The sequence below is a fragment of the Nansenia antarctica genome (assembly GCF_963989245.1).
Source record: "Nansenia antarctica genome assembly, chromosome: 15".
In the NCBI taxonomy this organism is placed as follows: domain Eukaryota; kingdom Metazoa; phylum Chordata; class Actinopteri; order Argentiniformes; family Microstomatidae; genus Nansenia; species Nansenia antarctica.
The window spans coordinates 11550539-11566403 of NC_137685.1; the positions used below are offsets into that span (position 1 = coordinate 11550539).

Sequence of the window (15865 nt, forward strand, 5' to 3'; positions counted from 1 at the left end):
ATACATTGTATTCAAATAAAGTGAAAAAATTCACACAAAACAATAGCATCAAAATGAACAGTTTTGATCCTGACACAGATCAGTTGATAGTTCATCACAGAGTGATTATAACAGGTATGATACCCAGTATGGGTAGATAGTCCTCATGGAGGAACAGCTATACAATAAAGGTCAAGTTGATCAGTATGCTGCTACATGTATCATAAAAGATACTAAAATGTAATGCCAATATGGCTTCATCACTCAACAATGTAGAATGAATTATCTATTCTCTTATAAATGTTGACCTTAACAGATCAGTCATAGAACATCTCAGAGAGATTAAAGATGACACCCATGTGGGTAATAAAAGCCCAATAAAGCCAGCGATCACATTGATCAATAATAAGCATATCATTAAAACATGTTTCACAAGTATCTCAAACACTTGTTATCATAATACCACTTAAAAGTGGTAGTGTTGATAAATATGATCATTTTCATAGAAAATGTATCTGAACGGAGACTTCAAGACAACTGAAGTCTCGTTCAAAACGGGAGAATAAGAGACTCCTGCAGAAGTGGAGGAAGAATTCTTCCTCATTACGGTCTCTGACTTAAATAGACCAACATGGTCCATGTGTTTGTCTGAGAGTGGATCTCCAGTCTGTAGGACTCTACCAGGGCCTCCAGAGGGCGCTGTTGACTGGATTCTTCTCTTTACTGATGCTGGGCTGGGCTGGAGAGCTCAGCAGAGACAGGTCACTCTCCCTCCTGTTCTTCTCAGAGGATGGCTGCAGGCTCTGGACGTGGCTCAGCAGTCTTCTCTGGGTCTGTGTCGTCACCTCATCCTTGGACAGGAAGTGCACCATCTCTTGGACACACCTGGAGTAACCCTGATTGGCAGCTGCTGAGCAGGAGGAGGAGGAAGAGCTCACTGGCTTGTACTGCTGCTGTCGTCTCAGGTAGCAAACTGTCATCTCCAGGATGTCGGCTTTCTCCAGCTTGGAGTCAGACTGCTGGTTGAGGATCTCTGGACCCAGGAGGGACTTGAGCTGCTCAATGCTGCTGTTGATGCGATCTCTGCGTACCTTTTCCACCACTGGCTTTCTTAGCTGCGAAAAGAGAAGAGCGATCATTAATAACACATTCTTGAAAGATTGCATAAATAAAGCAAAGTGATAGTTAAATCTTGTTGAATTCACTTTCAGGAGTTTTGAATCTTCAATTTACCTTGTGGGACAGAGTCAGGTGCTCCTTAGGGTAGGTCATTGGCGAAGTGATTGTAGGTGCCATGGCTGGATCTCTGTCTGTGCTGTGGAGGTCTCTGTGTCGAGAGAATCTGATCTTCCACTGCCTTCATCCCTCCTATATATAGTCCTGAATCTACATATGAATGTGTGGGTCTTGGTCTTGGTGGAGTTTCTCACAGTCTGTAGCCAATGGGTGAGCTCGGAGAGAACAATGAGGAATGTGGAGCTGCCACATGCCCGATGCTCTTACTGCTGAGGGGGGACAATGACCCAGTCTCAGGGGAGCAGGTGCAGGGGTGGGGGGTGACGGGGAGAGACCCACAGAGCGCTGTGTGGATCTGGGAAAGTGGTGACCCTGTAAAGAGAGCTGCTGCCTGATGTTGGGATCAATGACACTGACAGAGCACACGCTCTTCATCACAGCGTACACGCGTGACACTGACACAGATCATATGAACAAGTACAGTGTAATTTACTCCCCAGATAATATTCTGCATCTATAGTGGAACCTCCTTTTATGATTAATTTATTATTATGTCACATTTTATACCTTCATGCGTTTGACCTCTGACAATGATGAATAACTGTAATGCATTTTGACATCTCCCCAAGTATTCATGATTGATAGTCCTACATAGTTTCACATTAGATTTTTTTATTTATTCATTTATGACAATGTAATGATCTGTCAAAAATAATAGGTGGGTGGAAAAATGTGATGATAGTTTTCTGTACGGTTCGATAATCCATGGACAGTCACATTCCCAGAGGTTGGTCGATATCAATTGTCAGGGGTCTTTGAATTCGCTGGGGCATGTTTGGACATGCTGGGGCATGTTTGGACATGTAGTGACGTAACATACAGATGCAGCAGATGAAGCAGATGTGGTCTCTGTCTCCTGGCTGGTAGTCAGTGTGAGTAGAGAGCTGATCTGAGTTTCCCACAGAGTCCTGTGTGCTGTGATCAATGCCCCACAAAAGCCCCCTGAGGACCCTGAATAGACCATTAGTGACGGCTCCTCGCTCTCTGACCATCTGGAGGGAAAGACTTAAAGACACACTTAAGAAATAATATTCATCATAAAAATAGAATTATTGATAACAAAATATCTTTAAAAAAAATAATCAATTCTCACAAAATGTCTCTCATATACAGTACAGGCCAAAAGTTTGGACACACCTTCTCATTCAATGTGTTTCCTTTATTTTCATGACTATTTGGTACATTGTAGATTCTCACTGAAGGCATCAAAACTATGAATGAACACATAGGAATTATGTATTTAACAATAAAGTGTGAAATAACTGTAAATATGTCTTATATTTTAGATTCCTCAAAGTAGCCACCCTTTGCTTTTTTGTTGTTAATAAAATAAAAAAGTGTTGTTGTTAATAAAATATATAATAATAATATTAAATATATATATATAATAACATATTATTAACACATATTATATTTAATATTATTATTATATATTTTATTAACAACAACAAAGCAAAGGGTGGCTACTTTGAGGAATCTAAAATATAAGACATATTTAGAGTTATTTCACACTTTATTGTTAAATACATAATTCCTATGTGTTCATTCATAGTTTTGATGCCTTCAGTGAGAATCTACAATGTACCAAATAGTCATGAAAATAAAGGAAACGCATTGAATGAGAAGGTGTGTCCAAACTTTTGGCCTGTACTGTATATGATATATAGCTTTCTCCTGTTTTATGCATTTGAATAGTTTGGGCATTGTAAATTGCCACAAAAAAATCTCTCACGATAACAGAGTAGGAAAGAGAGAAAATGCCTCTCAATGACATGGGTAAACCGTAGTCTTATTTATTTATTTATTTAATAGTGATTGTATCCCCTTCCCAAAGTGTGCCCATTCCTAATTGAGACAGTCAGGCGCTGGTGGGATTGAAGATGCTAATGGCACTGAACTGTGACTCTGCTCTCCAGAGCTTTCCCACACTTTCCCCATTGAGAGAGCTTCCGTTAAACAATAGAAGTGTGCCTTTTGGTATGCTAATCCATCTCTACAGAAGCAGTTCCCAACAACTGCCCCCAAGGCTTAAGATCATTAGTTAGGCCTAAATATTTCAGTTTAGAAACAAACAAAGATTGATTGATTGAGAATGTTTATTTTGGTCCCCTATGCAATTCACAATACAGATATAAAATAAAATAAAATAAAAAATGTACACAGTCACAATTCATAACACTAGGACCAAAAAGGTGTAGGCTGAAGCCGTGGCTTATTGCGCCTACCCTTGTTACATGTATGCATGTCCCCCCATGAATGCATAATCAAAACATTGAAACTTTTATAAACAAAATTTCACTTATGCATGTCAACAAAAAGTTCAAAAAATACCAAACAAAAACTATATTTAAACCTCTGTTTTATACTTGTTGATCATCTTATTTTTAAATAATTTTTAAAATCCTTTTAGTGTACTACACATTTTCATTTCCTTTTCAAAAGTATTCCATAAATTAACTCCTTTAACTGTTATACATCTTTGTTTTGCATTTGTTCTAATCTTTGTTTTCATAAACATACATATTGCTCTGAGTTCGTAATTACTCTGTCTAACTTGAAATAGTCTCTGGATACAGTCTGGAAGCATCTTATTTTTTACTTTATACATTACTTGTCCACCAATTCTTAAAATTTGAGATCATAGGTGTTTATGAATAATTTGTTAGTTGGTTCTTGATTGATAGACTGACTCGAGAGAATTGCATCCCAGATTTACCAGAGTTTGTGTATCACTCAAACAAAATACATGCCTCAACTGACCAATGCATTCTTCAGTATGATAGAAATAATTAATTAATATCATTTTACATCACGATTAGTGGAATCACCTTACTTCAATAGGCACCTATAGATGGTCTATAGATGTTTAAAACTGTCAACAAACGACAGCATCTGAACTACAGCATCAACTGCATCTCTGTTGATATCTAAGTATTTGCTTGGTTAGGGTTACAACAGAGCTTTGGTTAAGATTCATGGAAGTTAGATTAACATCTAAATGACAGGGACATTCCAATTAAAGTGTAAAGTGTGATGATAGTCAGATCAGATCAAGGATCCTTGATGGGATGTGAGTTCTGACCATGTGTTTTCTGATGGCATACTTACAGTAGGGCTACTCACAGAATTTCATATTTTGTTAATTACATTTTAGTCTAAATGTTATTTTCCAATTGACACATTAAAATATTCTAAACATGAAACATTTATATATTTTCTGTCTCAAGGACCCAAATCCTAGAATGATTAGGAATAGATCAATGGGTAGAGCCCCAGAGCCCCCCTCTAACCTCTGCTGGTCCAGGGTAGAGGTCTGCTTCTATTGTCCCAAAGGGGGTCTGTGAGTGAGCTTTCCTTGGTTTCCCACACTCTGCCCATTCACTGCTTTCAAAGGAGGAACAACAGAAGTGTGTCTTATTACACATCACATTAGCTGTGGAGGTGACGTCATTGTTGAGGAGGGACACCGAAGCCCTAAACTGTTTTTGTGCACTGAGATCAAATAAACAAGTTTCTGATCAATATGTAAAATCACATACAGTATATTATTCCCAGCCTACATATCATAAAATGCTTAAATTGCTCAATCCAATTCTTTGAGATCTAAGACGTTAGTGAATAAACTTAGATTTCTATCACGATCTGTAGGTGGCCCAAATCAAAAGACAGGCCCAAATCAAAGTAAGAAAAGCCTTGGTCATGTGATATTTATTACAAAAAATAAAATATATATATATATAATTAAGATTGATTACATCTTCAAGAATGTAAGCAAATAACATAACATAGCTAATGTGTTTTCAAATGTATGTTAATGTGTTTTTTTTTAAAATTCATGACAGCAATCATAGGGAGGTACAGGATAATTATATACTGTAGGAAAAAAAAAAAAAATCAATGAGATTCAGTAGGGCCCACTTGACCCAGTTGTATGTTTCTTTGTGTCTTCTTGCCATAATTCACACAGCAGAAACATGGCTTCTTTTGGGGGTTAGTCAAGTAAAATATAGATATACATATGTTTATACGTTTGGTTTTTATTGTTCACTCTTATAAATAAATCACTTTATTTATTTGTCCAATAGATCTTCAGTCGATCTGGATGACCTCTGCGGGTACTGGTCTGGTACTGGTCTGGTACTGGTCTGGTACTGGTCCGGTACTGGTCTGGTACTGGTCTGGTACTGGTCTGGTACTGGTCTGGTACTGGTCTGGTACTGGTCTGGGTTTAGCGTTTCTTGGGCTTGGATTTCTTACTCACTGTAATACAAAAATATGGATATGAGTGTCCAAATTCAAACAGTCACTGTTTGCATTATAAGAGGAGAATGGAGAGTGGAGTAAAACCAGAGAGGTCTTCTGTGGGTTACAGTATGTCAGTCGCAGGCTTCAAGGCCGTTAAGTTGAGATGTATGTTTGCACATCTAACCTTCCTGTAAATCGTCAATTGATGTCAGTGGGAGGTTTGCACAAAGAGTTGAATTAAGAGTATATTTGCAATTACGATTCAGGCCTGTACAAAATAGCCTGCTCTGGTGGGGGGAAATTATCTCTTCACATAAAGACGTATTATGTGTTATATTACGTGTTTTTTTTACTTGCAATATCACTGTTATCTGTTATGAAGGTGATCCATGTGAGTTACAGTGTTGACATAAACATTGAGGTGAGTTATTGATTTGTCTGTGACAGTGGTGTGTTATGGTGTTGGTCTGTGGTTGAGGTCGCTGACCTTTGGGCTCCAGACTGGGCCGGCCCTGTAGCTGTCTCTCCAGGTCCTGGATCTCCTCCAGCGCTGCCTGGAGGGCCTCCTCTGCCTTCAGGGCCCGGACCTCTGAACTCTGGGCACGGACCTCAACCCCACTGAGAAACATGCACGCGCACACACACACACACACACACACACACACACACACACACACACACACACACACAGTCTTGAAATCATACATGTAACCAAATGTCAAGTACTATAATAATAATAATCTTTAGATCAACAAAAACAAACAGACATACTGTATACAATTAATAAAAGTAATAACTCACAGTATCTCTGTCTGCAGAAGCCTCACTGTGGCCAAGGCATCAAAGGCTTTGTGAGCGCTGTCAGTGTGTGGACACACAACCATCTCCTCAGTCTGACACAACAAACACACAAGAGTTTCTTTCTTTCTTTAAAAAAAAATATGTATTTAGGGCATTTCTGCTTTATTGGTATAGAGACATTAGAGATTGACAGGAAGGATGGGTGAGAGAGAGGAGGATAGAGACAGTAGAGATTGACAGGAAGGAGGGGTGAGAGAGAGGAGGATAGAGACAGTAGAGATTGACAGGAAGGAGGGGTGAGAGAGAGGAGGATAGAGACAGTAGAGATTGACAGGAAGGGTGGGTGAGAGAGAGGAGGATAGAGACAGTAGAGATTGACAGGAAGGATGGGTGAGAGAGAGGAGGATAGAGACAGTAGAGATTGACAGGAAGGATGGGTGAGAGAGAGAGGAGGATAGAGACAGTAGAGATTGACAGGAAGGAGGGGTGAGAGAGAGGAGGATAGAGACAGTAGAGATTGACAGGAAGGAGGGGTGAGAGAGAGAGAGGAGGATAGAGACAGTAGATTGACAGGAAGGATGGGTGAGAGAGAGAGAGAGGATAGAGACAGTAGAGATTGACAGGAAGGATGGGTGAGAGAGAGGAGGATAGAGACAGTAGAGATTGACAGGAAGGATGGGTGAGAGAGAGGAGGATAGAGACAGTAGAGATTGACAGGAAGGAGGGGTGAGAGAGAGGGGGGATTAAAAGGAATAGGAACTAGTAGTGTGGATGTGTGTGTGTGTGTTTACCATTCTGTCTACCTTAGTTTGGAGCTTGAAATGATAGGACACGATATACTGTACAGTAACAACATATACATCTGTTAGCACGGATTATTGCGTAATTATTATCACTTTACCATGTGAAATTGTACAATTCCCATTTCACTAAGTACATTCTCAGTTATAATCTATATTTGACATGTGAACATCTGTGTCTATACAGGGAACAGTGCACCCACCCCATCCAGCTGTATAGTCTCCTCTCCCAGGGTTCTCTCAATGATGTCGCCGTCATGACCTATCAACTTCAAGATAGAGCCTCCCTGTGGGTCTCCCCCCATGGCCTCTTCGAGGCCCTCTGTCTCCCCCTGCAGGACAAGAGCCACAATGCGCTGTTAAGTGTAGTTGTAGGAAAAAGATGGGTAAAATGTAGTGCTGGTTTGATTGGTGCTGGTCCAAATGAAGAGTGTCGACGATGGTGTTGAAAATTCAGCATAAAAGTTTTAGTAAACACTATTCACCACTAAAAATGTACATAGGACAATCATTTGGGGGGACACAGTGGTTATTTCCACAAGTACAAAAAGAATCAGATTGTCTGAATTAGAATTCCTTGTTGAACGCTACTCAGGTCATTGACGTACACAATCTTCCTGGCCGGTTGTGTTTTATAAGTTAAAACCTCTGTTTCATCATTCTGTTTTATATCTACTGTAGTGATTGGCTGGTCTTCGTCAATCAGTACTCACTGATTGGCTGATCTCCGGCAATGGCACCTGACCCTCAGCTTCCTCCTCCTCCTCTTTCTCCAACACCTCTTGAGAAATCACTGTGGTCCCCTAAAAACAGGGTCAGGGTCTATCATTATGAACCTAATCTCAGAACCCCAGAATTTCATCTCTCGATTGAGATTATCTGGGGCACAGGAAGTAACAAGACTGGGGACAAATCTCCAGCCCCCTAAAGTTTTTCGCTTGCAATGCCTCTCCCGTTCTGCCCTGCCATAAGTCTATGATATTTACAACCCGACTGTAATGGATTGCATAAAATAAAATAAATAAAATGGAACATGTTTTTGATGCCATCATTTTAGCAGGTGAGTAGAGTGCATTCAATTCCCTCTTTGAAAATAAGTCAGATTGAAATCCCGGCCTCCATTTGTAACACATACTAGGCTCCTCTCTATTCGTCAAATTTGTGCGGCAGTAAAAATGTAGCTGACGCATCACTTGAATAAGGGTGCGCGATCAGACTGTACATTTAAATTATAACGCATAAACAAAACCTAGGATGTTTTAAGGTGTTACAAAAAAACAAATAAACATGGTATTCAATATTACACATAATATACACATCTCAAAGCCATACAGATAAGTAGGGACCACAGCAAATACAAATATAATAATAATTTTAAAAAAGTGTCCTCACTAGGGATTGCAGGCTGGTCACTGCAGAGGGAAGGATGTCGGTGACAGAGGGGACCGCGTTCATGGTGACACGCAGCTCCACGGGGCTGCCTCTCACGTCACACAGCAGCATCTGACAGGCGTCCACCCACTCTGCACACTCCCTCTGACAGATAGACAGACAGACAGACAGACAGACAGACAGACAGACATACAGACAGACACACAGACACACAGACAGACACACAGACACACAGTCAGACAGACACAAACACATTATTTTCTCACGAGATGTATCGAAAATAAGCCTGGATTTTACTTTAGCGATGTTGATGGAATACCCCCCCTGGAGCCGGTAGCACAGGCGGCTTAAGCCTCGTCCTGGACTAAAACACACTTTCACTGTAGATATGGGTGGTGGAGTAGCCTACCTGCAGCTTGTGAAGCTCATGGAGCTCGTTCTCAGTGTCATCCTGAGTCATGTTCCTCTGGATCTCCTCCTCTACAATAGCCTGGCAAGAGCTGCAGCGAGAAACCAACATTCAGCTTGGACTCCACACATATAGGGCCGATTTCACAGACAAGGCTAGAAGAGGAGCCATGGGTAGGGTCATTTGACCGAGTGAGTAAAATTGTTTCGCTTTGCACTCGATCAAATTTCATGACCCTCCTTTCAATGACTTTTCCTGGATATGTGCGTTCTACCACCCAGTATCCTTACATTTTTAGGGATAAGCTAGTATGATGCTATTTTGCAGTTGCTCTCTGTAGGAGGCAGGCTGATTTACAAGAGACGCCATCTACTGGTCTTTGTGTGTCAGTAACAGCTTCCCATTCTAAAGACTACGGTCCTAGACTAAACAGCATCTTCAATGGAGATTTGACATTGAAAGTGTGATTTAGTCCAGGACTAGGCTTACTTCTAACTGTGAACCCGGAAAGCATAATTAAATTCGACTTTGAAACTGTTGCACCATGATTCCAAGTACGGCAGCCATTTCTGCTGCACATTTCACACCAGCCACGGCAGTCAGCCAAGAGCAGTCAGTCAAGTAAATTCTTATGAATTTACTATCATTGTGCTAAAAAAAATAGAAAATACCCCAGAAACTTGTTTTTACCTTGTGATGTACTTGGAGAAGTACTCTAGTTTCTGGGACAGGTTCCTGGCGTCCTCCCCAAGTTTGTCCAGAGAGTCCTCCGTGTACCTGGGGTCAGGGGGGGGCGCGGGCTCCTGGTCCTCACAGTGATCAGGCACCTTGGCCAGGAGCAGCTCCACCATCCAGCGAGTCAGAGCTGTGTGGAGAGAGTTCACCTGGCGAAGAGAGGGAAATGACAGACAATAGACAACAGGATTATGTAGATATAAAGTAGGCAATGATACCTGATGATTATATATACTGTATATATATATATATATAGATTTTTTATTTATTTATATATATATAGATTTTTGGGCCTATTCTTCAATTGTTGCTTTATTTTGTTGTTGTTTTGTGGTCTTTGAGCTGCTATAACGCCTGAATCCCCTCAGGGATCAATAAAGTGTGTGTGTGTGTGTGTGTGTGTGTGTGTGTGTGTGTGTGTGTGTCTGTCTGCCTGCCTGTCTGTCTGTCTGCCTATATGACAAGATGCAAACACAGACAATATGACAATACATGACAAAGCAATTAATAGAAAAAGACGATATGACAATACGATATGACAATACAATCCATGCAACAATACTGTACACAATATGAAAATACACATACAATACTATAATTGATCCAATAATTCATAGCCATAAACACATGGACATGGACATGAACGATACATAGAAAGAAAATAACAGGAGACACACACACACAATTACAAGTTGACGACACATTGTACACGTACTGTAGATATAGGCAAGAATACTCTGAAACCAAGATTAAATTACATATGAATTAATATGCACAGTACCTCGTCACACAGCCTGAGGTTCTCACAGTCAAAGAAGTTGGTTTGCGTAGCGATGAACTCCCGCAGGGTGTTGAACACATCATCAATCTCAATCCTAGAACACACACAGGGAAAAGTCTGATCAGATAACCCACAGGATCCAATACTAACCAAAACTGACCTGAATCCAAAAGGTATTTCCAATATGTGATATATTTAAACTTCAAGTGTGCTTGATTTAGCTGGTCAGACACAGTGAAACTAATGGAATAGTCCTGACAGTCTAAACTCTGCATGCAAGGCAATCTAAATCAAGGGCACCTCTAATAGTGCATTTCGTTGTCTGGTACTTGTACTGCAACGACAATAAAGTCGAATCTAATCTAATCTAATCTAATATTTCAAACATGCAACATAGGTATTCAACCTAGCTCCTTTACAGAGCCTGTAATGTGTATATTTGGCTTTTTCTTTTTCTTTCTACAACTCTCTCACTTGACGTGTGGTTTCTGTTTGACCCTCTCTTTCTCCAGCTGGGTGCCGTGCACGTGCTGCAGGGCCTCCTCTGACAGCTTCATACAACCGCCAAGGGCCTTCTCCAGCTTCAGCCAATCGCTGTAAAGCAGCGTCTCAGTGCGGCCAATCAGGGACTTCAGCTTTTTGGCCCATAACTCCATCACCAAGACCAGGGACATCAGTTGCTTGTGTATTCCTGAAAGCGCCATACTCAAATAGTCAACGTACAATGGAGTAACAGTGTGTGTTTTGGGTGGGATTTCAGGTGTGAACCGATGGTTCTCGAGCCTAACGGCCCTTAAGACGGCAGGAGCCGATCGCCTGTTTCTGTAGTGTGAGGCGGTTAGATGTACAAGTACACCCCCCTGGACATGACGCTGTAAATGAGAGATATACGCAAAAAAACACGAAACCCCGTCTCTCCCTCACCACTCTCCCCGTTGATGCGGGTGCCCAACTGCGTGTGGAGCTCAGACACAACGTGGCCCAGTGCCCTCATGGCCTCCTGGCCTCTAGGGGGGTTATACATCTTTGTTTTGCATTTGTTCTAATCTTTGTTTTCATAAACATACATATTGCTCTGAGTTCGTAATTACTCTGTCTAACTTGAAATAGTCTCTGGATACAGTCTGGAAGCATCTTATTTTTTACTTTATACATTACTTGTCCACCAATTCTTAAAATTTGAGATCATAGGTGTTTATGAATAATTTGTTAGTTGGTTCTTGATTGATAGACTGACTCGAGAGAATTGCATCCCAGATTTACCAGAGTTTGTGTATCACTCAAACAAAATACATGCCTCAACTGACCAATGCATTCTTCAGTATGATAGAAATAATTAATTAATATCATTTTACATCACGATTAGTGGAATCACCTTACTTCAATAGGCACCTATAGATGGTCTATAGATGTTTAAAACTGTCAACAAACGACAGCATCTGAACTACAGCATCAACTGCATCTCTGTTGATATCTAAGTATTTGCTTGGTTAGGGTTACAACAGAGCTTTGGTTAAGATTCATGGAAGTTAGATTAACATCTAAATGACAGGGACATTCCAATTAAAGTGTAAAGTGTGATGATAGTCAGATCAGATCAAGGATCCTTGATGGGATGTGAGTTCTGACCATGTGTTTTCTGATGGCATACTTACAGTAGGGCTACTCACAGAATTTCATATTTTGTTAATTACATTTTAGTCTAAATGTTATTTTCCAATTGACACATTTAAATATTCTAAACATGAAACATGTATATATATTTTCTGTCTCAATGACCCAAATCCTAGAATGATCAGGAATAGATCAATGGGTAGAGACCCAGAGCCCCCCTCTAACCTCTGCTGGTCCAGGGTAGAGGTCTGCTTCTATTGTCCCAAAGGGGGTCTGTGAGTGAGTTTTCCTTGGTTTCCCACACTCTGCCCATTCACTGCTTTCAAAGGAGGAACAACAGAAGTGTGTCTTATTACACATCACATTAGCTGTGGAGGTGACGTCATTGTTGAGGAGGGACACCGAAGCCCTAAACTGTTTTTGTGCACTGAGATCAAATAAACAAGTTTCTGATCAATATGTAAAATCACATACAGTATATTATTCCCAGCCTACATATCATAAAATGCTTAAATTGCTCAATCCAATTCTTTGAGATCTAAGACGTTAGTGAATAAACTTAGATTTCTATCACGATCTGTAGGTGGCCCAAATCAAAAGACAGGCCCAAATCAAAGTAAGAAAAGCCTTGGTCATGTGATATTTATTACAAAAAATAAAATATATATATATATAATTAAGATTGATTACATCTTCAAGAATGTAAGCAAATAACATAACATAGCTAATGTGTTTTCAAATGTATGTTAATGTGTTTTTTTTTTAAAATTCATGACAGCAATCATAGGGAGGTACAGGATAATTATATACTGTAGGAAAAAAAAAAAAAATCAATGAGATTCAGTAGGGCCCACTTGACCCAGTTGTATGTTTCTTTGTGTCTTCTTGCCATAATTCACACAGCAGAAACATGGCTTCTTTTGGGGGTTAGTCAAGTAAAATATAGATATACATATGTTTATACGTTTGGTTTTTATTGTTCACTCTTATAAATAAATCACTTTATTTATTTGTCCAATAGATCTTCAGTCGATCTGGATGACCTCTGCGGGTACTGGTCTGGTACTGGTCTGGTACTGGTCTGGTACTGGTCCGGTACTGGTCTGGTACTGGTCTGGTACTGGTCTGGTACTGGTCTGGTACTGGTCTGGTACTGGTCTGGGTTTAGCGTTTCTTGGGCTTGGATTTCTTACTCACTGTAATACAAAAATATGGATATGAGTGTCCAAATTCAAACAGTCACTGTTTGCATTATAAGAGGAGAATGGAGAGTGGAGTAAAACCAGAGAGGTCTTCTGTGGGTTACAGTATGTCAGTCGCAGGCTTCAAGGCCGTTAAGTTGAGATGTATGTTTGCACATCTAACCTTCCTGTAAATCGTCAATTGATGTCAGTGGGAGGTTTGCACAAAGAGTTGAATTAAGAGTATATTTGCAATTACGATTCAGGCCTGTACAAAATAGCCTGCTCTGGTGGGGGGAAATTATCTCTTCACATAAAGACGTATTATGTGTTATATTACGTGTTTTTTTTACTTGCAATATCACTGTTATCTGTTATGAAGGTGATCCATGTGAGTTACAGTGTTGACATAAACATTGAGGTGAGTTATTGATTTGTCTGTGACAGTGGTGTGTTATGGTGTTGGTCTGTGGTTGAGGTCGCTGACCTTTGGGCTCCAGACTGGGCCGGCCCTGTAGCTGTCTCTCCAGGTCCTGGATCTCCTCCAGCGCTGCCTGGAGGGCCTCCTCTGCCTTCAGGGCCCGGACCTCTGAACTCTGGGCACGGACCTCAACCCCACTGAGAAACATGCACGCGCACACACACACACACACACACACACACACACACACACACACACACACACACACACACACACACACACAGTCTTGAAATCATACATGTAACCAAATGTCAAGTACTATAATAATAATAATCTTTAGATCAACAAAAACAAACAGACATACTGTATACAATTAATAAAAGTAATAACTCACAGTATCTCTGTCTGCAGAAGCCTCACTGTGGCCAAGGCATCAAAGGCTTTGTGAGCGCTGTCAGTGTGTGGACACACAACCATCTCCTCAGTCTGACACAACAAACACACAAGAGTTTCTTTCTTTCTTTAAAAAAAAATATGTATTTAGGGCATTTCTGCTTTATTGGTATAGAGACATTAGAGATTGACAGGAAGGATGGGTGAGAGAGAGGAGGATAGAGACAGTAGAGATTGACAGGAAGGAGGGGTGAGAGAGAGGAGGATAGAGACAGTAGAGATTGACAGGAAGGAGGGGTGAGAGAGAGGAGGATAGAGACAGTAGAGATTGACAGGAAGGGTGGGTGAGAGAGAGGAGGATAGAGACAGTAGAGATTGACAGGAAGGATGGGTGAGAGAGAGGAGGATAGAGACAGTAGAGATTGACAGGAAGGATGGGTGAGAGAGAGAGGAGGATAGAGACAGTAGAGATTGACAGGAAGGAGGGGTGAGAGAGAGGAGGATAGAGACAGTAGAGATTGACAGGAAGGAGGGGTGAGAGAGAGAGAGGAGGATAGAGACAGTAGATTGACAGGAAGGATGGGTGAGAGAGAGAGAGAGAGGATAGAGACAGTAGAGATTGACAGGAAGGATGGGTGAGAGAGAGGAGGATAGAGACAGTAGAGATTGACAGGAAGGATGGGTGAGAGAGAGGAGGATAGAGACAGTAGAGATTGACAGGAAGGAGGGGTGAGAGAGAGGGGGGATTAAAAGGAATAGGAACTAGTAGTGTGGATGTGTGTGTGTGTGTTTACCATTCTGTCTACCTTAGTTTGGAGCTTGAAATGATAGGACACGATATACTGTACAGTAACAACATATACATCTGTTAGCACGGATTATTGCGTAATTATTATCACTTTACCATGTGAAATTGTACAATTCCCATTTCACTAAGTACATTCTCAGTTATAATCTATATTTGACATGTGAACATCTGTGTCTATACAGGGAACAGTGCACCCACCCCATCCAGCTGTATAGTCTCCTCTCCCAGGGTTCTCTCAATGATGTCGCCGTCATGACCTATCAACTTCAAGATAGAGCCTCCCTGTGGGTCTCCCCCCATGGCCTCTTCGAGGCCCTCTGTCTCCCCCTGCAGGACAAGAGCCACAATGCGCTGTTAAGTGTAGTTGTAGGAAAAAGATGGGTAAAATGTAGTGCTGGTTTGATTGGTGCTGGTCCAAATGAAGAGTGTCGACGATGGTGTTGAAAATTCAGCATAAAAGTTTTAGTAAACACTATTCACCACTAAAAATGTACATAGGACAATCATTTGGGGGGACACAGTGGTTATTTCCACAAGTACAAAAAGAATCAGATTGTCTGAATTAGAATTCCTTGTTGAACGCTACTCAGGTCATTGACGTACACAATCTTCCTGGCCGGTTGTGTTTTATAAGTTAAAACCTCTGTTTCATCATTCTGTTTTATATCTACTGTAGTGATTGGCTGGTCTTCGTCAATCAGTACTCACTGATTGGCTAATCTCCGGCAATGGCACCTGACCCTCAGCTTCCTCCTCCTCCTCTTTCTCCAACACCTCTTGAGAAATCACTGTGGTCCCCTAAAAACAGGGTCAGGGTCTATCATTATGAACCTAATCTCAGAACCCCAGAATCTCATCTCTCGATTGAGATTATCGGGGGCACAGGAAGTAACAAGACTGGGGACAAATCTCCAGCCCCCTAAAGTTTTTCGCTTGCAATGCCTCTCCCGGTCTGCCCTGCCATAAGTCTAGGATATTTACAACCCGACTGTAATGGATTGCATAAAATA

At 41.0% G+C, this 15865-nt stretch overlaps 1 protein-coding gene and 1 pseudogene across 2 annotated transcripts in view; both read right to left on the bottom strand.

Moving 5' to 3' along the window:
- Positions 1-656: 656 nt before the first annotated feature.
- LOC308171077 (transcription factor HES-5-like) lies at positions 657-1342 on the bottom strand (annotated as a pseudogene). The gene is made up of 2 exons: positions 1213-1342; positions 657-1094 (listed from the first exon to the last, which is right to left on the bottom strand). The product of its transcript is annotated as a transcription factor HES-5-like (transcript).
- A 4022-nt stretch (positions 1343-5364) lies between these two features.
- The window catches only part of LOC308171109 (axonemal dynein light chain domain-containing protein 1-like), a gene marked incomplete at both ends in the record, with an annotated part of 22629 nt that continues 12128 nt past the window's right edge, over positions 5365-15865 (bottom strand). The window contains 10 exons of the mRNA XM_080545980.1: positions 5365-5492; positions 6008-6116; positions 6348-6413; positions 7325-7453; positions 7835-7924; positions 8514-8657; positions 8923-9013; positions 9613-9806; positions 10439-10532; positions 10913-11129. Of these exons, the coding sequence (XP_080402106.1) occupies positions 5365-5492; positions 6008-6116; positions 6348-6413; positions 7325-7453; positions 7835-7924; positions 8514-8657; positions 8923-9013; positions 9613-9806; positions 10439-10532; positions 10913-11129 (1262 nt within the window). The remainder of the gene's footprint in view (positions 5493-6007; positions 6117-6347; positions 6414-7324; positions 7454-7834; positions 7925-8513; positions 8658-8922; positions 9014-9612; positions 9807-10438; positions 10533-10912; positions 11130-15865) is intronic.